This window comes from Chelon labrosus, assembly GCF_963514085.1.
Source record: "Chelon labrosus genome assembly, chromosome: 21".
In the NCBI taxonomy this organism is placed as follows: Eukaryota; Metazoa; Chordata; class Actinopteri; order Mugiliformes; family Mugilidae; genus Chelon; species Chelon labrosus.
The window spans coordinates 12,916,086-12,937,323 of record NC_140354.1 but is presented as its reverse complement, the minus strand read 5'-3'; the positions used below and the strand labels follow the sequence as shown (position 1 = coordinate 12,937,323).

The window sequence follows — 21,238 nt, the reverse complement described above, 5'->3', positions numbered from 1 at the left end:
AATTATTATTTGTCACATGAAATGTCAAGCGCAGCATACTTAAGATTTCCCCCAAGAGATCATGAGTCTGTGACAGCAGCTACATAAGATTTTCACTTTCAATTTCAGCGATTTTTATTGTGATTTTTATTTTAAATTAATAAAATTATATATACGATCTCATTCATTCATATTTTGAAACTGAGAAGTCATTTACCAAAGAATTTAAAGTTTTACTTCGGGAACAATACTTTGAGGAATCCCTTTGGCAAAAAGCCTATTGGATTTGCACAACTTCTTGAGCCATTTATCACATTTTTCCAGCAGCTCCTCTCTCCTGAATCTGATTGAATGGGGAGGTGTCTGTGAACGGCCATATTCCCAGTGCATCCCAGTGTAAGGTCTGTCTCTGCACTCTGAAAACAGATCTCTTCAAAAAGTCTGGGTCCTACTTGGGTGCTCTGTGTTTGGCTGCATTTCAGTTCTGACCAGACTCACGTCTCCGAGCTGTTGAAAAGAACTCCCATAGTGTGATGCTGTCACCACCATGCTTCACTGTTGATTACGGAGGGTGATATGGATTGTAGGACCTTATACCGTACGAACAAGTGTTTCCCCTTCTAAGTAATGACCAATCTGGTCAATTTGCCACAGCTGGACTCCAGGACAAGTCTCATGAATAATAATAGCTATGAAGACATATGCTGATATTAAGCCATTTAAAACAAAACCCCTAACAAAATGTGTAGAAGGAGGCTAAAAGGCTTCTGAGGCGATCATGGTGCACGGTATATTTTTGAGTTTTAGTTCCTTAGATGGCTGCTGGACATTTGTATCCACTATTTATTATTCCGTCTTTGTGTGCAGCGTATGCTTTGCTATTAGCTGCCACGCAATACCAAAGCGAAACATTTCTATCTCTGTGTCTAACAGTTAGGAAGGTGTTCTTTTCATTAACACCTGCCGATCTTTTTGAGAGGTGAGACTGGCAAGAAAGCTGGACTGAATCTGTCCACAGTACCTGTTTACCAAACCACTCTGGTTTATCCAGATGTTGCTTGCTTATGTCGACCGTTTTGATGAAGCTGCAAGTCAGGTTTCTCAGAGAGTACAAATAGAACAGTGCCTGAATATTTGAATACACACAAAAGTAGCTAATTTTCCGAAGATATACAAGCTATGTGTGCCCCATTAGAAACCAACAGTCCACTTTTGTTCAGTCTACGACTACCGCTGCCTCAGATTTTTGTTCTTTGTAGGATGTGACCAAATGGGAAGATACTGTATATAATGAAAATAAGATAGGTGTCTGAAATTGAACTTTGGGGTGCCCCGCATGTCACTGAGGCCAAAGACAAGCTAACTAGCGCTTCAACAGATGTGTGCCGTACAGAAGACGAGAAATGTGAATTTAATTTCATATTCACTGATTGAGTTAAAACTAGAGCATAATTCCCCTCTAAGCTCAACAGCGCTTAACACCAATTTATATGTCAGAATATCAAATTTCAACCTCTAGAGTCTAATTATTCACCTTTAACACTGTTTAGATAGTCCTTTCAGTGATACATGAACTTATCATCTAACACACAAGCACCAACCTAGAGACTTTAGAAGTGACTGTAACAGAAAATAAACAGACGATAAATGGAAGACTATAAACAAAAGATGTTCAATAAGATAAACCGAATAAATAAATAAATAAATAAATAAAAATTAAAGGAGGTAAGTTTTTATACGACTCACGTTTCGGAGTGTCTTCAGTTGCTCTGCATTTATGAAAGGTCAAGTCCTCTCTAACTTCCCTAAAAAGCAATAACAGAAGTGCAACCTGAAAAAGAAAATAACAAAATAAAATTTTCCAAAATTACACCATTAACAGACCAAAGTCCATGGTGTCAAAATCCTCAGTTACTAGAATAATAGTGAGCAGTATATACAAGCTCTCCTCTACACATCCGTTAGTCTAGACTAATCTTTGATCTTGTAAAGATTCACACTGGATCGTCACTGCTAAATCAAAAGTGAACATTTTGCAAGAAAAGGAAGCTGTGGTTGGTTGTTGCAAGAGGAAATTTTTTTCAAGAGGTAACCACGAGACAGTGTATGTCGTCAGTGCTTCAGGGGATAGGAAGAAGTCCATTGATGTCACATTTGAAATTGTCTTTTGTTGGTTTAAATATATTCAAAATGTTGAGTTTAAACATAAAAATAAAATTCCTGGTTTTAGTCAAAAGTCTGTACCAGTTTTTAATTTAATTTCCTTCGTTGATCCCTCATGGGGAAGATCTTTCTCTGCATTTAAGGCATTGATTCAGCTTCTTGTATTGTGGGGTTAGGTGCTTGCTCAGGTCAATAGTACAATATATAGTGAAACTGACATGGGACCTAAAGTTGTACCTTGAGGGACTCCCATGTCTTGAAATATACAGAGAAACAGCTGGGGCAAACAGCTGAGCACCCAGGGGGATGGTGGACTCTTGCAGGTTCCGGGGTGTTCACTTGAAAACCGTTCAAACCGAATCTACCAAGGCTACAGAAACGGACAGAGTAGACTCCATCTGCTGTGGACCTGTAGAAACTCAGGGAGCACTGTTGAGGACCCTTTTTTATTTGACAAAAGAAGACCTGACAAAGGTTGCAACCACAGTGAGGCTGTGGCTCGTGAAGGAGAAAACCCACAAGTTCTTCCTTCCTTCCTTCCTTCCTGTAAGCTGTGCGACTAACCGGGGGTGCTCCCAGTAGACCACAGACATCTGAAAAAACTGAAATCACTTGGCCCATGAGCAATACTTCTACCGAGATACAGTATCTTGGTAGAAGGTACCGCACACGGCATTTATCTGCACTACAGATAAAATAAAGGCTTTCATAGGGCTTTGGTTCAATATAAGTTTTTTATCAAACTGCTGCTTTGTATTTCATTTCATTTTAACCTCGTATTTTTGCTGTCTATAAAAGCATTAAATCGCACTACACTGCGTCATACTGACACGCCATAGTGTACATATTGGAATATCAAATCATCTTGGCAATACTGTGTTCAAACAGCTTATCAATAATAATAATAATAATAATAATAATAATAACGATTTTGTTCGTGACTATCAAGACAAAAAAAAAAAAACATTTCAGGTCAGACTAAAACTAAGGTGACGTCTGCATGAAGCTGGTTCACTATCTGCATGTCATGTGCCACAGCGCCATCTGGTGGATCGAAAGAGAAAAGACCTTGCTCTGAGATGGTCAACAATTTGCGAAATAGGAGACAAAGCTATTGAAATCCACTTAATTATTGATCAGCTATTTCCATTCATCTTGCTTATATTATAAGATTCTCATCTGCTTATTTCTATTTCTATTTCTGCTTTTCATGCAGTCGCCATTTCCCACTTTTCTTTCCGGTCACTGTTTCACAAAGATTGCAAAACTTAAACACTATACTATGGGTTTTTAAGATGGTAGTTGAGCTGATAGTTGAGCTGATAGTTGAGCTGATAGTTGAGGGTTAGTGGCAGCAGAAAGTAGCATGCACACTCTTTCTCCAGAAAATCTATTCACTAGTTATTTCTATTTTAGCCTATTATTTAATTACTATTTGCATATTAACACAGATATTAAAGGTGTCAGTGTGACATGTTAGTTGCTACTGGACATATTGAGTATTTCAGCCAAATAAATCTCAGAAGGATTACTCATATTAGAATTAGTAGTATTGCTTTTTGACGTGTCTACTGCAGTGCACCTTATTAAATCTTCTACACAAGCCACACAAAAAGACCACAGAAAGCCAAGAAGGTCCATTTTCTCATCTTTTAATAACACATTCATATCTATGCTCTGTTTTGTTTACAAGGAGTTTAAAACAAGTGTTGATGAGGACTAAAGGAATCAGGCAGGCAGAGGGTGAAAGTCCATATACTGTAAAGACCAAAGGCGCCATCTGGTGGAAGTAGGAAGACCCCAACCCTTCTAAATGAGCAGAGTTGTCTTGTTCACGGCTGCACAATCACAGCACCGGGTAATCTGAATTATAGTTCTGGAGGTGGAGCTCGGGTGTGATTAGCTTAGAGTCCTGGGTTGGGTGGGGGTGGAGGGGCCTCCCTCTTTCCACCTGCAGCTACACAGTCAGCTAAAACAACAGGTCCTTTTTGCTTTATCAAACGACTCATTAGAAGTGAAAATAGATCATCGATTGGTGTAGAAGGTCCTCGCAAGGCGCTCTAACTCATGTAGGCTTTTATTTTTTTTTTTTTTTTTTTTTTCACAGAGAGAAAGAAACTGCTAAATGCACCCAAACACAAGAGATACAATCTGCTGTCATTAAAAAAGGAGAGAGAAAAAATTAGAAGTCAACCAACACAAAAACATGGAGAAAACAAAAAATGTTTGAATTTTTTTAAAAAGAAACAAAAAAAGTGTAAGTTTAATGAAAGGAGAGAGAAAAAAAATGCAAATTGGATAAAGAAATCTCATTTATGTTGGCTTTTTAAAGGAGGAAACTGAAAGCAGGTGGCGAGTTCGTATCCCCTCTTTCACTTTTTATTCCATTTCATAATCATTTCCAAAACAACTAAGAATGGAGAAAGAAAAGAAATCATCTTTGGAAGAAGTAAAAGTTTTTTCTCTTAATAGTCTATCCACTACAGTATATGGAGATGCCGCTACCCAGTTATTCGTTTACCTATATTTCTTTCGAGCAACTTCTTTTTTTTATTATTTTTATTATTTTTTTTTTAGTTATTTTTGTGTTCAAAAAAAAAAATTACCATTTACCTATTTTTTTTTTTCCTAAGAGGTAGATCAACAAAACAATTACATGGTTACAGGTGTCGTGCCCCTCGATTCAGGAGGTGAAATCACAGGGAGGGGAAGTGGAGCAGCACGGCGGAGCTTAAGGAGGACCGTGGGTCGGTACGCCGGTAAATGTGGCCCGTACCTGGACCGTGTGTTGGGTGTCACGTGGCGCAAAATCCTCAACCTGCTGCCCTCGCTCCACGCCACCCTGCACCACAATGTGGGTTTTTTTGTCTTTTTGTTTTTTTTTGTTTGTTTTTTCTTTTTAAATGTACGTATTTATTTTTACAGTCCCATCTCTTAGCTTCAAAAACCGAAAAAAAAATAAATTAAAGTCAAAGAGTGGAGAAAAGAATAATGACTGTACTGTAACATAAGTCTACTGCCCGTCCTTTCTGTCTGCATGTCTGTCTGGCTGTTTTGACCGACTGCTTGCTCTTGTCTGTACTTTAAAAGAAAAATAAAAGAAACAATCTTCTAGCTGAGTTTGCTTATGCTTTGAGGTAGCGTTCCTAGTTATGTGTCAAGAGGTTTGTTAGTTTTTTTTTTTGTTTTTTTTTTCTCTGTAGGCCGCCCCTCGGCCGGGTTTCGTCTCAGAAAAGGTCAAGAATCTGAGCCCGTTTCTACCGAGGGGCAGTGAGGAGGAGGACAGGTACACAAAAAATTTGGAGATTATGCTGTTTCGCCTCCTCGCAATAGCTTGGAGTTTGTCCGTCTGTCTGCTCGTTATCCGTTTGTCGGTGCTCAGCTGTCTAGAAAGCAAAGCTATGCTCTTCTGCCACAAACCATAAGCTGGTTGAGATAGTTTCCCAAAGTCTGAATTTCCAACCTTCAAAGGGACAATACCAGTGACTTTCCACAAATGCATTCAACCTTTTTTTTTTTTTTTTTTTTTAAACTGAGATACACTGCATATATTTTACATTGCTGCATGCTTTAGGACCATGAGGGAAAAGACCAGACGGCCTTGTCCTAAAGCACGCTGTAGTGTTTGAATTGACACGGCAGTTAGGCTGCAGAGATTTAAAGCTGCTATAGTCAGCATTTTTACAAGTGATAGTGTGTAATGTAAAAGGGTTTCGCTCACTGCGAAGAGTCCGAGAATTACCTCGTTTTAGCCTGCATAGCCTTTTAGCCTCTTTCAGCTCGTTGTTTTGGTTTTGCCGCCTGCCACTTTAACGTTTTGGTTCCATTTCCCGGCGCAACGTTGAACACTTTTCCGTGAAACTGCTCTGACAAAACTATCCGTCAAGCACCAAACGGCGAGTTAGCGGCTAGCTTGCGAAGACGGCGATAAGCTAAAGTTCCAGATGTTTCTCTCGAGCCAAAAAAGGGAACCAGTGGCGAATATTAAGACTTAAATTTGGGCAGGATAACGCTGCTAGACGTGAAAATAAGCAACAGCTTTACACGCATGTCCTGTTTAAGTCCTATGTAGAGAAATAAACAGAAATAAGCAGATATCTACGTACGTGGTTTGACAAATGAACCACACCATGTGCATGGCATATTATATGTTGTAGAAAATGGTCAGCAGTGATTAATTAAAAGGGTAAAACATGCAAAGAACACTGGTAGAGTCCCTTCAATAATGTGGGAAATAGCTTGATAAAAGAATAGTGTAAGTTTTACTTTGACATGTCAGTGTGTGCCGGTGATTTTGAGGTTTTCGCACCATGTGGCACCTCACACTGCTAAAGCGTGATACAACTTATCAAATACGTCACTCAACTTGCATAAAAAGTGGACACGGTATTCACTTTCTGGCCCAGAAACGATCCAGATGTGGGTTCCTAATGGCAGAGAGGAAACTTTTACAAAGGTTTAGTGATTTCTGTCCCTGTCAGGCTAAGGTTTCGTGTGAGCCATACATTTTTACTTCCAGAGCGGGAGCGGTAGGTAGGTAGGTAGGTGTCTCGGCTTTGACCCTTGAAATGTAAGTTTTCTCTACTGTCTCTACTGCACATACAAAAACAAGATGAGAAGAGCTCAGCGCCAATATGAGACATCGCCGCGTGAGCAGCCTTCACTCTGAAGAACTGGAGTCACCTTAAGACCGTCTCAGTAAGTTCAGGTTGTCTGCTCAACGTGGCTCCAAACTGTATCTTGGACCGAGCCCCTTTCCTGTGTGTTTGGCACAGTCATTGTACTGAGCTACATGTTAGTACTTCATTGTATTTAGTAGCTGTTTCGTTAATAGATTTGTGCATTCAAAAAAAAGCAAAAGAACAAAACATGATCAAATTCCGCTATTTTCATTTCGCGACAAAGAAGAGTCCGAACGTTGATCGTAAAAAACTGAAGAGAGAGAGAGAAACAAAAAAAAGCTGGTTAAAATAAGAAAGTCGAAAAGGTCTTGAACAGAAGTGAGCAAAACGAACACGGTGGAGACCAGCGCAAGAGAGGGCGAGGGACCCTGACAACTCCCGCCCACTCCAATAATGAAATGATTTTTTTTTTTTTTTTTTTCAAAAAAAACAAAAGGAAATAAAAACACTCTTCTCCCAGAGTACAGAAGGGCGAGAAGAAAGCACGAACATGTTTGTGTGGAAGGACGGGGGTGGGGGGGGAGGCGAGGCAAGGAAGGAGACCCTTAACCTCCCTCCCATCCTTCCCTCTCCCCGACGCTTCCACGCTCCAATTTGTTTTTCTTGTTTTTTGTTTTTTTTCTTTAGAGATTTGCATCAGGTGTTCTCAGGTCGTTTTCGATAGTTTGACGTCGTTGACATTTTTCATCGGTAAGTGCAACGGTACGTCCCCAGATGTCACGTCCAAATAAAGCTTGCTGTATGTATTGTCAAAACTAAATAAACCAAAAGAAATTAAATGAAAAAAAAAAAAAAAAAAGGAATCCTAACTAATCCAAAAACAAAAAAGGCTGCAGGCTGAATAATGAATCCTAAATAGCATGTCTCGGTGGTTGTGAACAGAGCTCTATGGTTTGGAAAGAGGTAGAAACCTCCGGGCAAAAAAACATGGAAGCATAGACACAGAATAGATTTCTCCCTGTTCGCTGGGGGTAAGCTTGTGGCTTGTAGCCGATGAAGGTTGTCGGGGTGTGTGTGTGTGTGTGTGTGTGTGTGTGTGTGTGTCGCCGAGCGTTAAAAAAGGGTTGTCAGATATCTGGCAGTGTCCTTCAGTGACTTGGCTCGGCGCGATCTCTCCTTCCTCAACAGCTTTTCCCATTACGATTTTAGTTTTTCTCGAAAAATACAAAAGTCGCCTTTTGAACATCTTATGTACAGGTTTGAATCTATCATGTCACGGTGTTGCTGCTGTTCCTTTTTAAACTCGCTTGCTTTTACTTCGTTTGCCCCCGTTTTTTTTTTTTGTTGTTGTTGTTGTTGTTGTCTCGGATTCTCCCCATCCTCGGTCAAAGACGGAAGGACCATAGTCTTCTCGTCCTGCTTTTTTTTTTGTTATTTTTTTTGTAAGTTTCACCCAACCACATCCCCCCCGACAAGAAAAGAAAGAGAAAAAAAAATAAAAAAGAACATTTAAAACCAGTGATCACACACGCAACCTGCATCATTCACACACGCATATGTAGCCAACAGGGAGCATCTGAGGTGTCGCGGTCAGTGCACAGGTAATAAATATTCACATTCAGAGAAGTCAGAGCTAGGTGTGGTGTGTTCAGGTGTATCGTTAGGCTGTAAATGGATCACTACTGCTCAGCTCTGAAAGCTCATTTTCACATGTCCTCTTCGCGGGAGAGTTACTGCACCTCTTATTTTTCGAACACTTCAAGCCCTCTCGTAATGTTTGGCGCATCGTGATGATGTCATCAAAATAAGGCAGGACAGGAAAGTCCTTCAGGGCACAGAGCGGGCCAGAAGCCGTGAGCATGGGGCAGTCGCTATGTCTAAAGCAACCCGAGGTGAAGGTTGTCTGGATGTTTTACGAAAAACAACAAAAAAAACAGCCCCCAGTGGCGTGTTCGTTCACCGTGTGCACTTCAGGACCCCCCTGTTGCATTAACACCACTCCCCATTGGCCAGTTTTTTTTTTTCAGTTTCAGGCGACAGCTGCTCCAGTCACACTTTCAGGAAGACAGAGAGCATGTTTCTCCACTAAAAAGGCAAAATGGCAGCAGACCTATTTCCTCTCCAGGCGACCATTTATCTCTCTCTTTGCTTTGAAAAGAAAAACACGGCCTCCTCATCATCCTGAACTCATTCAACCATCATCACACCCAAAAAGGAAAAGAAAAAAAAAAAACAGAAACAAAAAAAAATAAAAGAAAATAAAAACAAGAAAAAAACAACAACAAGAAAATACCTAAAAAAAAATTACTTTTTTCTTAAAAAAATAAAAAATATTCAGGACTATCAGCTCTTCTTTTCTTTTTTTTTCTTCTTATATAAAACACCAGCAAGCAAAAAAAGTTAGGAATACTGAGGTAACTTTACCCTGAGGTAGGTTTTTTTCTTTTTCATTTCTTCTCTAATCTGTTCTAATCTTGGCAAGAGCGTCCAGGTGTTGGCCCCGCCCCTCATTATCATACGCAGGCGGGGCCTGGAGGCTCCGCCCACAGGCCTTTGGCAGATCGGGAGAGAGAACGAGGAAGCTGCTCCCCTTCTGTCTGATTTTACCATTGCTGAGCTCAAGGCAAGGAGCTTTGGAAGACTTTTTTTTTTTTTTTTTTTGGTTCCTGCGCTTGGTCAAGGCTAGTCCTTCCAATCATACGAGCATTAGAAGCATTTTATTCCAAAGAACAAACTTCAATGCAGAGATGTTCTTAAGGACCCTCTGCCACAATGAGGGAAAAAAAAGCCATCCCTCAAGTCTCAGGCTGGCCTTGAGTGTCCAGCGCTGGACAAACACAGTGAGCAGAAACTCTCAGACGCGCCTTGTCTGTCTGTCACTGTCGGACTTAAAAATCTCACACCTGACTCACTGCCTTCCGTACATTCACCCGAGGGGCCGGGCTAACTCACATATCATATATATATAATATATATAAAATATGCCGTTTAAGGCGCGGGCCGCTGGCCAGCTAGCATAGCTGCGGGCAGTTTTAAGTTGTTTAAGCGTGTAAGCTGAGTCGCTGCATTAGAACTGCAGGACCAGCCGCGACCTCCGCTCTCCTTACTGTCTCTTGCTGCGCCTTCTGCCGGATGCCTAACATGGAAAGGGGGTTGCTCGGTGCCTCCCCCCGGCCCACCAGCCTCACTGTAGGCTACATTATGCTACATATCATAGCCAAGGGACTGGGGAAACAGACAGAAGCCCCCCCCTCCTTACAAAAAAAGGAAGAAAAAAAATAAAGAGGCAAAGCCGGCTAGACGCAGCATTTCTTAACGTTTACATGAAGATTATATATTTACAACCTCATATTTTCTTCTTTTTGTCTCATAATCTCTCTGCTATTCAGAGAGGTGGTTAAAGAGCAGTGTTAACATCTGCGGCCCCTCTTCTAAACTTTCACTGGCTAGGAGGTTAGAGGTGGGTGAGGCTATAGCGCCAAACCAGCAGCCTATACCCTCTGTGCCGCTGCAGCAGTTTCCCCTGCTCCCTCTCCCGGCTCCACCTCACTGCATTCTATCAATAATAGCTCTGAATAAAACATTTCTATACATATATCTCTATGTTTAAAAAAACCACCCTTAAAATATAGGACTGACTGCAGATGGTTGGGAAGGTCTACAGAGGGTGATAGAAGGACAAACGGGCCCTTGCTAGTGCGTCCCTCCCTCCCTGCAGTAGATCGGAGCCTATGTGGATGGGTGTAAACAACAGGCTGTGATGCTCCAGCTTCACAAGGAGAACAGCTCCGGCCGTGCTGTTTAAACCTATCCGGTGCAAGATCTGTTAAAATCACAGCAGATGAGGAGCTGGTAGCAGCCATAACAGATCGCACTAGGAGGACACCGCCCTTCCCTCTCTGCATCCCTCCTTACCTTCATCCCTCCATCCTCACTCAGTCTCTCTTCTGGCCTGGCATCTGGTCTCTGTTCTCAAGTTCCTGTTTCTCGTAATCCTCTTTTTTTTTTTTTTTAATTCATTTCATCTTTTGATTTTATTTATCTTCTCTCTTTCCTCTCTAAATCTTTCTCTCTGGCTATCGGGCATACTCCTTCCCTCTTTATATCTCTCCCTGTCTATCGCTGGGTCCGTGTGTCGCTCTCCTGTATCCGTCCGTCCGTCCGTCCGTCCGTTTATCCGTCCATGCATGTGTCTGTCTGTCCGTCAAGGCGGCGGGCCCCACAGCACGTGAGCAGGATGCAGGACCCTCACTTCCTGCGTGGCTGGTTTTCCTGAGTCAGTCCCTGCGTGGGGCTGCCCATCTCTGTGAAGCACTGGGTTTGAGAGCCGGAGCTCGTGCCGCCCATGCCACCCATCCCACCTTTCTGCGGCGGTTTGACCTGGGTCAGGATGTCCCGGATCTTCCTCTGAGCCAGCTGGGGTACATGGGAAAGATGAGAAGGGTTTGTCAGAAAGCCGACAGCTGCACTAGTCTAGCTAGACTAGATAAAGAAGATGCATAAAAAGAAACTAGTGTGTAGTGGTTATCCAACGAAGGAAAAGCATGTAAATTCAGAAAAGAACTGGGCCCAGCATTGAGCCTTGAGGAACACCAGTGAGTGTTCACCACAAAGAAACATCTGTCAAGAGCCACACATCGCTATATCAATAAAAATGACACAGATACAAATGTTTGAGTACTATGACAAAAGATAAAAGACTATTTCTTACACTTAAAGTATATTACAATTTATATCTTCAATGGATAATAAGGAAACAAAAGTGTACACGAGGAGCCGTACCTGGCTGGCATAGAAATGTCCATTGATCTTGACGATGACCTGGTCGTTTTCATCAGGCGTCTGTTCTCTGGGGACCACAACCTCAGCCGCTGTCAGGTTCTGCAGCTCATTCACCTGGAGTTACACAAGTTGGTTATTTGGTTTTAATGCATATGTGAATATGTCAAAAGCACTTCAAGCACGCGGTCTTCCATGGCTTACCGTCTTGCCTCCCTTGCCAATGACCCTTCCCGCAGCAGCAGCAGCCATCTTGATGTGAGTCTCCAGCTTGACCTCCTCCTTCGGCCCGAAGAAGTTCTCCTCCTTCAGTTTGCCGTAGATTCTGCCCTGAGCCTGTAGCAGGGAGAGAAAAACATGTTAATATTCCTGTGCAGACGTTTGTTCAACCAATCAGAAACCAGGAAAGGCTAGGAGAAATAAACGTATAATAAATGTCTTGTTTACCTTAAACTGAGCCTCAGGGGGTCCTGTCACAATCACCATCCTCATTTTAGAGTCTGGACTTTCGGCTGGAGCAATCTGGAGAAAAACGGAGAAATGGATGTTTGAACTTCAAGGACCGAGGTTTGGTTTGATAAAATAAATCTGAAACGTGCCCGTCTCTGATTATTTTTTTCCCCGTTTTACCGACCTTGATGGAAGCTCCAGCGAAGCGGCTCAGCTGTTTGATGTGCTGTCCCTTCTTTCCGATGATGGCGCCCACTGCCTGCGCTGGGATGTATACGTGGACCGTCTCCTGCTCCGGAGCCTGAGCGCACACACAATAAAACCCCCATTATTTCATTACTTAAACTTCAGATCTGTTATTAGAGAGAGACGCAAAATGAAAGACGCATTGTTTGGCCACTCTGAGAGTAGTCTTACCCCAAAGCAGCCATAGGGGGCGCCACCAACTGCATTTCCAGGAGGCGGTGGAGGCATATTGGAGGAAGAGGGGAAGAGACCCAGAGCGCCAAGGTTAAGACCAGGGATCAGGTGAGTCTGTTGCTGGAGAGAAAGAAACTGGAGGTTAGAAATGATGCACGTCTGAAACACATCACATTACAGCATTTAAATTTGCAAAAGAGCCGATGAAACAAAGGTTTGATAGACCGTGGTATATTGTGTTTAATTAATCGTAAAACCTGAGCAGATAAAATCAAAGCGCTGGAATCAAAAAGCATGTCATGCAAAGAAATTCGTACGTTTCTGAGTGTGGTTTAAAACCCTTTTGGGGCCGCTGCACCTTCACAGAAAGCTGCCTCAGAGTAAGAAGTGTACACCGCTGAAATACAAATTATAATGAGCGCGTGTTCGGACTCACATTCATAGCCGCGATGTCGTTCTCGTAGGCCTCCCTGACCTTCTTCATGATCTCCACCTCGGCCAGGCAGCAGGCTTCAATGGTGCCTTTGACCGTGATGGTTCTCTCTGGGTTATACAGCGTCAGGTCCTGAAGTCTGCACACATTGCGCCGGGAGTGGTTACCGATACATTCGCCTAATTAATAAGGAGCTCATTTAAAAATAATTTCAGCTCCCCGGTGGTTAAGCGGCTGTGAAATGTCTTAGAGCGCGCCGACAACTTGTGTGTGTTTTTTTCCTATCTCGTAAAACTCCGCTAATTATCTTCAGGCGGGTCTTTGAAGCTTAGTGTGGATGTGTCTTACGGGGAGATGGTGATCTTGGTGTCTGTGTCCTGCTCGACTTTTTTAAGGTTGCGTCCCTCCTTCCCGATCAGGCGTCCGACAAAGTTGTTGTGAGCCAGAATCTTCAGAGGAACCTCATCAGCGCTTCAAAAAGAAATCATTTTTGAGCGTTATAAATGTTTCACTTTACCCGGGTGGAGAACTCATTAGGGTCCAGGATCATTAGTTTTACATCGTCTAATACGCCGGCTCTTTTAAACCTACGTCTTGGTGTCTTTAGCCTCCTGGTGCATGATGTCCAGGATCATGCGGCAAGCGGCTGAGCAGCCTTCGGGGCTAGAGTGGATGCTGATGGGCTTCTCTGCAGCGCCTGCATTCTCTTTGCGGTGCACGTCGACCCTGCAGCGACAGAGGAAATTATAATTTTATTCACGTTAATCAAGTCCAGTACTTTCTGAGTTCAGATTCAGATTCGTACTTCAATACAGCTTACACGAAAACTTGCAAATCAACTGTAATCGTTTATGCAAGCATGCTTTAGTTAAGGTATTACTTCATTATATGTCCCTATGCAAATAAAAATGAAGTAAACAAATATATAAAACCGTCACCCACTTGCTTTGCGTGTGCTTGGTGATGTTGCGAATGGTGGCTCCCTCCTTGCCGATGATGGCTCCGACGTACTGCGTGGGCACCAGGAGTCTCAAGGGGATGTCGGCATGCGGGGGCTTGCAGGGCATCCCTGAGCTCGGGGAGCCGCCGCGGGGTCCGCCGCGGGGCCCGTAGCCGGGACGCCGGCCGTTGTCAGGCCCCCGCTGGCCTCCCTCCAGCTCGGAGGTCTCGTCTGGGATGTAGGAGACGCGCAGGGCGTTGTTCTCAAACTGGTATCCATTCAGCTTCTGGATGGCTCTGGTGAAGGACACGGCACGTCAGCAGGTCAGATATAACACTAACAGTATCCTTATACATTTAAAACATTTAAATATCGAATTATACCATTTTGTTTTTTACAACGTTTACAGCTTGGTAATTTAGGCCTTTTGTACATCTATCCAGCTTTGTTGTGGTCTATTTCAGATATAATCACTGCCGTGATTACAGGTTATTATAGTGATTATCATCACATAATCACTGTAAACGGTAACAGAAATAGAGCTGGCTCTGAAAACAGAAGTCAGCATGAAAACAATGACAGAGTGCACAAGAAAGAGACGTTTGAGACTATTTATTTATATTAAAAAAAAAAAACACCAAAGAAGACATTTAGCCACTCATTCAAGTAGCATCTTCAGTTCTAAGGGATTAGATCTAGATCTATTTTCTTTATATTTTTAAAAAATATCTTCATTATGAATCGACGTTCTGTTGTTTTTTTACAATGAAATGTACAGGTTCTGCACCTGTGTGCTGTTTTGAGATACTTGAATATGCCACATTAAACTGCACTTCACACACTCTGTTCTAATAAAAAACTAAAAACAAAAAAAATAAAATAAAATAAAAAGCTGCTAAAGGCTGTTAAAGTGGAAACTTTTTACTTAAAGTTTCCACTTTACTTCAAAATGATAATCTTTAAGCAACACAGTATTTCCAATATTAAAGTCTGTCCTTGTTGTGTTTAATCTAGTGATAGATTCTATGATATGGACCTTTTTGTTGCTAATACCTTTAAAAAGATGTAAAAGATTATTTTCTATAAGATTATAATTCCACTTTACTTAGAGAGTAGCTTTTCCACTGTCAATACTCTTAAGCAACGCTCCAGGTAGACGGTGCAGTTCCTCTAAATGGCCACTAGATGGGACTCATGCAACAACTTGCTGTAAATCTCACTGCAGTTTTACAGCATTTAGAAAATGTGATAAAGTACCATTTTAGCCGTCTATACTTTAATAATGCCTTTTCAGTATATGTTTTTAAATATATTCTCCCATTTCTTCAGCACCAATCAAAAAACAGAAGACTAGATAGAGAGATGTAAAGAGACACGGTAACTTACTGTCTGGCATGCTCTCGGGATGCGTACGTAACGTTAACCACTGCAGTCTCGCTGTCTGTGTTGACTGAAAGAAAGAAGAGGAAGACTCTTAATCAAATAAAATCGGAGCGAAATGTGAGCCGTGTTTCACTCAGACACCAGCAAGGATTTAAAAAAAAAAAAAAAAAAAAGGTTGATAGACAAACAGGTATTTGCCCTAATGAAGGTGTAGCAGCCTACGAGGAGTCTTTGGGGTTTTCTTCATCTTATTATTCAGTTTAACTCAAATAAAAAAACTGGAGGGGGACATAAAACTATTTTAAAAAATGAACAAAATCACAGTTGTGTTAGACAGTTTGTTAACTCAAAAAACACTTTATTAAAATAATGATAAAAAAAACTATATTGAAATAAGAAAATGATTAATATTGGAAAAATAAGTATTTCTAATTTATAATACTAATATTCCATTACACTTTAGGCCGAAATGTTTTACTTTTTACTGCGTGATATTTACCTGGCACATATTCACAGGTAACTTTTCAGATTGAGCATTTTATATATAAAAATCACAAAGAGGGAAATTATGGGAAGGTATTTTTAACTTTTCGATGAGTAACTGTCAGAGGCACAAAGTAGTAACATTATTAAAAATGTAATGCTAAAAAATAAATGCAAATTAGTTCTTTATACCTCGTGAATTTATACTGCTATTGCACTGCTAATTAATACGTTAATATAATCAGTCTTATTTTTGTACTTTGACTTTTGCTTGTAATGAATATATTTAAAATAGTGTACCGGTACATTTACGTAGGTTTCAGATCTGCACAAAGGTTAACAGTAGCATGCATCTAACTTAACAAAATTATAAGATGTTACAACCTGCAAAATACAGAAGCAAGGAACATCAGGTCATGTAAGGGTTATTATATGTATTTTGAACTTAATTTTGCAGAGTGCACTCTGTATTTGTCCTCTTAAAAAAGAGACACCATTGCAAAACAGCTCCTTTTATAAAATGAAAAATATTTTTTCATCAAACAAAGTATTTGCAGTTGAGTTTTGACAACGTTTTATGGCTTTAATTGACCGTTTGTATCTCAGTGAAATGATCATCTCATAAACTTGCTTCAGATGCCTACATTATGTTTTTATGGCTCCATATGAAGTGATTAACGTTACAGATTAATGCAAATTATACTGCGTCAGGAAACTCATTTGATATAATCCGTTTGTTTTTTTTAAAATCCTGAACAAATAATATTTAATAATACTATATTATCCCTCAAACATTCACAGGTAAAAACTGTTCAAACCGAAGCCGGCTGCAGGGAGGGAACCAGAAAACATCTGGGGTCGACTGGTGTCAGAGGTTTGAGCTAATTTTGACTCGTGTGTACTACGCCTGTACTATTTGCGTGTATTTGCAACTTAGACGGACATCAGATCACATTTTACAGCCGGTTAATGCAGAAGTGTCTGCATGCCTTTCCCTTTCCGCTGTATTCTCAAATGTTTCGCGGATCAATAGTTTGCAGTCTGGTGCAAGCTAAAATTGAATCAGTGATTAATATATATCCGTCTATCCGTCCTGGAGCGCTCCCAGCGATATGCGATATCACCGGTGCGTTCTGGTTCTGGGCCACGGAGTGACGCATCTATCCTGATTCCTTCCTTCCTACCTCGCTCCTCTGTCCTCCAGGCAGTGATCCAGAGACTGACTACCGGCGGAGGAGACGAGGAGGGAGGAACCACAGGTGTATTCTTTGTAAAGGATTTTTCTTGGATTGCAGCAGAGTGAATCTATTTAGTGACTGGTCAGCTGATATGAAGGGACTGGAATATTATTACAAAATCACTTTTTCTTCCTCTCTGTCTTTTAAGAACTAGAAACAATTAGTTAATTTATCAATTAGTCGATACAGTCAGCAAAATGAGCAAACTTTTCAAGAGTGCCAACCTTTTCATGGTTTGACAATTTTCTTCGTCTTATTTGATAATAAATTAAATAACGTGGAGCTTAGGATCACCTTGAGTTTTAGAAATAGTGATGGATTGATGTCGCCTCCTCCGCCCTCTTAACCTTTCTGTGAGTGTCTCTAGCACAGAGTGTCTGATTTCTGGCTCTTAGATACGATCTGCCAGCATAACAATCCAGTTTATTCTTTTACCAGTAACCTTTTGAGCACTATTCCCACTGATTTTTTCTATAATTAATACTTTAGGTGCTGACTCTCTCCATCCTTTTTATTCATTATAAATCCCACATGTATCATGCATCACCCTCATCCCTATTATTTGACCTTCCGCGCAGTTCCAATAGATCTAAAATCACTGTTGGGTGATACCGAGGGAGGACGTCCTGCTAATGTCATGGCTACTTGTTTGCGCGGTAATTCTCAACTCCAACTTTTATCTGTGACAGCGAAGCAGCATTTACTGCCGTGCTGCCACACGGCGGCACAATCCAGCCAGTTTGCTACCTTCAAATGCAAGCTCCTTTTAATGTAGAAAAGAGAGAGAGACACAGCAAACCAGAGGGAATAAATCTAATAAAGTGAGCTTGAAATGAAGAGAGGGTGCAGCGGTGAAAAGTCTCACCTTGTTCACAGTTTTCTACGGTTCCACACTGAGCCAGCAGACCATCCAGCACCTGACACAGAGGAAAGAGAAGAAGAAACAAGAAGGAAATTTAACATCCTGAGATCCAAAGGGCAGAGTGCATATTTTATATTAAACAAATGTTTGTATAAAAACTGCTTAACTCTGGAGTTTAAAGGAATGCTCTGAAGAGGAACAGCCAATCAGACACAACGATTTAACCTACATCTGCCTCACTAGGTAATAGTCTGTTAAAGAGCTTTTTTTATTATTATTATTTATACATAAACTTACTATAGAAATGTTTTATGTTTGTGTAAAATCCCAAACGTCTCCAGTAGAGAATAAAATGTGAAAATGACAAAAATTTCCTATTTTTTGCAGTATAAAGTCTGTGTCTGTACTTCTTGTGTTTATACTGCAAAAAAAAAAAAAAGGAAATTCTTGTCATTTTCACATTTTGTTCTCTACTGGAGAAAAACTCCTTAAGATTGATGATTTTAAACTGCGACTCCAACACATAATATCTGGGTTCTAATCTTGATCAACTTCAGAGACCTCCGGGGTGATTTTAAGTAACTGATTTCACATTTTACTCTTTGGGAAATAGATAAAAATAAAGGTAAAGTCCAAGACATGATTGTCACCAGCTGGACAATTACAACATGATTTCTGACTGGTAAAAAGCAGATGCAGATCAAAGCTGCAAAGCCGCAATTGAAAATGTACAAAAATCCAACATACAGTATACACCAATCAGGCATAACATTATGACCAGCTTCCTAATATTGTCTAGGTCTCCCCTTGTGCCTCCAAAACAGTTGTGACTTATCAGAGAATGGACATGGGCCTTCTGAGGGTGTCCTGTGGTGTCTGGCAACAGGATGTTGATAGTGGGGGGACATTGGGTCCTATGGGTTGAGGTGGATAATGCCACAGATACTTGATCAGTTTGGGATCTAGTGAATTTGGAGGCCAGGTCAACACCTTGTGCTGTTTTTCATGTTTTTTTTTTTTTAGTTGTTCCTAAACCGCTTTTGTTTGGCTGCATCCTGCTGCCATCATGGAGTGTCATTGCTATGGGGTGTTGGTGTCTGGTCTGGTCTAGATGAGTGGTACATGTCACAAGATGGTCAATGTTATTTACTTGTCCTGTCCAGTGGTCATAATGTTATGCCTGATCGGCGTATACTACAATTCACAGTGATAATACACATTTTTATAATTATTTTAGTCTTTAATCTATCCCAAAGAGCAGGTACTTTGAGGTAAGTGTGTTCTTTTATCTCCTGGATGCTTAAATCAACCCTTGTTAAGATTCATAGAAAGCACCGAGACGACGCCGTTCAGTCAGTTTTGCGGAGAGACGTCGCCCCCGTGTGGACTCAGCCAGCACGAACCAGAGCAGCGGAGAGATGGATAAAGAGAGCCTCGCACAATGGCACATACAGAGAGAGAGACACAGACAGCGAGAGGGAGGGAGGGAGGGAGGCAGAGAGGGAGGCTGCCACTCCCACAGGCAGTGGCTTTCCAGAGGAGGCTGGCGGTGTGCCACGCCCTCACAAGTGTACCGATTCACACAGACGCTGCTACACATCACATGTACAGAGCCCACTGATCCTGCCGCATTCCCATCCTCTGCATTCAATCTAGTTTGATGAATCAACAGATTACAGGTGAATACTTCGGGGCAAAACGAGCCAGAGCAGAAAGAGGCGCAGAGATTCTGCCGCTCTGAATAGTTTGTGGAGTATGGAAACAATCCTCTTCCGTTTAGTTTTGTCTGTTCAAAGCACATCCTATAGAAATATTACATTTTTAGAGTCCCTCAGCCTCTTGTTTTGAAATGGCGTCTAGTTTTCCAACACTTGTTTTCTTCATTTAACCAACAGTCTCACACAATTGCAGCTGTCATGGAATTGGAAATGTTTTTCCCATTTGCAGAGCATTTTTATGGTTTTTCATCCCAAAGAATTGATGTAACATCTGCAATAGTACGACAGGAGAACTACATTTGTAGAGGAATGCTGAGGCTGATTCCTCCGTGTCCAAGGTCAAGCCTGAACTCTGAATCATACCCGTTCTCTAACATTAATGTTTCGTTATTGTGTAATCTGTAGGACTATGAATATCGTTTCGAGCTGTTTTTTTGTGGTTTACGGACACACACGTAAGCGACCAGCTCCTTGTGCTCAGCTGTGGTTTTTCCAAACAGGTTTCTTGTGGTTTGTTAAACGTTACTGTAGCTAAACGAGCTGGAGCGAAGACCAAACTGCAGCAATTAGCGACCAGCAATCAATAGGTTAGTGCTTACAACACATAGCTTATATGTTGGTCAATATGCGACTATTAGTTCGTGTTCAGTTCTAATCACTTGGCTCCGAATAGAAATCAGCCGTCAGATCCGATGTTTTTCCACAGAAAACGAGTGGGTTTTGGTTTGAGCCACAAGTCATCGCCTAGATTTGTGGTTGTCCGCCCACGATTCACCACCGAGGCGAAGGCAAATGACCCGAAACCACCTTGCCGCCGACTTAGAAATATTTGCAAAGAGGCCAGCCTGGGTGGCGTTACAAGCTTTGACATCCATACCTCCTGGTATCAGGGGCATTGGTGTGAATTTTTGTGATCGGGATAATGTCCTTGACACACTTCCCAGCGCTGGGATGCACGGCTGCCACTAACAGTTCTGATGCTGCTTTAACCCCTACTTTATGCTTTATGCTGGAACATTGCAGTCCAAATGCATGACTTAAGTGCAGTTTATGAATCTGCATGGACTAGACGCCGTAACCTACACATGTAGCCTACGCTGGTGAGAGCCATTTATACTTGTGCACTCGTCAGTCTGGCTCGCTCTGCAAATAAAACGCTACCCAAACTAGTCTGCACTGTGTCCTTTTTGTCAGCTGGGTTTATTTTTGTTTCCACTTCCTGCTTCACTTCCCAAAACGGTGACTGAAACTTTCGCCGAAATTCTGCCGAAGACGGGTCACACAAATGCTCGTACCGTCGAACCTCCCTAGTCAATCACTATTCTCTGTGTTCCATCTTTATTGATCCTAAACAATCAATTCAAAAATTGCGGAGATGGAGAAGGAGCCGGTGATACTAAAGCAGAAATACGCTGCTACCAAGCGGACCAATCACAGGTCATTTGCGCGTAGTTACATTTCTGGGGAGGTGCACGTCAGGCTATGTTGTTAGGGTCTGCGTAGGGTCTGGGCTGTCGCCATAGCTACGGCATCAAATTTGTGCAGAAGCATAAACCGCCTATTAGACGTCTGATGTGTTCGGTCATTTTCATTAAAGTACAATTCTGGTATTTTAGGATCTAAAAGTTTAATAGAGAGAACTAATTAGGGAATGTGACCAATATTGAACAATAACATGTGAAACGGCTACAATATAATGAAACAGAGAACCTGCAGAGGCTTCTTTTTTTGTGAGTTTTATTTAGAGGTGCTTGTATTTGTTCACTAG

General features: G+C 41.5%; 1 protein-coding gene across 2 annotated transcripts in view; it reads right to left on the bottom strand.

Moving 5' to 3' along the window:
- Positions 1 to 3,395: 3,395 nt before the first annotated feature.
- igf2bp1 (insulin-like growth factor 2 mRNA binding protein 1) overlaps positions 3,396 to 21,238 on the bottom strand; it is a 54,548-nt gene continuing 36,705 nt past the window's right edge. The window contains exons 4-15 of one of the 2 annotated variants that reach the window (XM_084570914.1): positions 17,756 to 17,807; positions 15,173 to 15,236; positions 13,789 to 14,082; positions 13,438 to 13,572; positions 13,195 to 13,317; positions 12,850 to 12,985; positions 12,411 to 12,533; positions 12,178 to 12,294; positions 11,991 to 12,065; positions 11,748 to 11,879; positions 11,547 to 11,660; positions 3,396 to 11,180 (exon numbers count right to left, since the gene is read on the bottom strand). In XM_084570914.1, coding sequence (XP_084427040.1) covers positions 11,013 to 11,180; positions 11,547 to 11,660; positions 11,748 to 11,879; positions 11,991 to 12,065; positions 12,178 to 12,294; positions 12,411 to 12,533; positions 12,850 to 12,985; positions 13,195 to 13,317; positions 13,438 to 13,572; positions 13,789 to 14,082; positions 15,173 to 15,236; positions 17,756 to 17,807 — 1,533 coding nt within the window. In that variant the 3' untranslated portion in view covers positions 3,396 to 11,012. The remainder of the gene's footprint in view (positions 11,181 to 11,546; positions 11,661 to 11,747; positions 11,880 to 11,990; positions 12,066 to 12,177; positions 12,295 to 12,410; positions 12,534 to 12,849; positions 12,986 to 13,194; positions 13,318 to 13,437; positions 13,573 to 13,788; positions 14,083 to 15,172; positions 15,237 to 17,755; positions 17,808 to 21,238) is intronic. The other variant, XM_084570915.1, reaches the window with a different exon arrangement.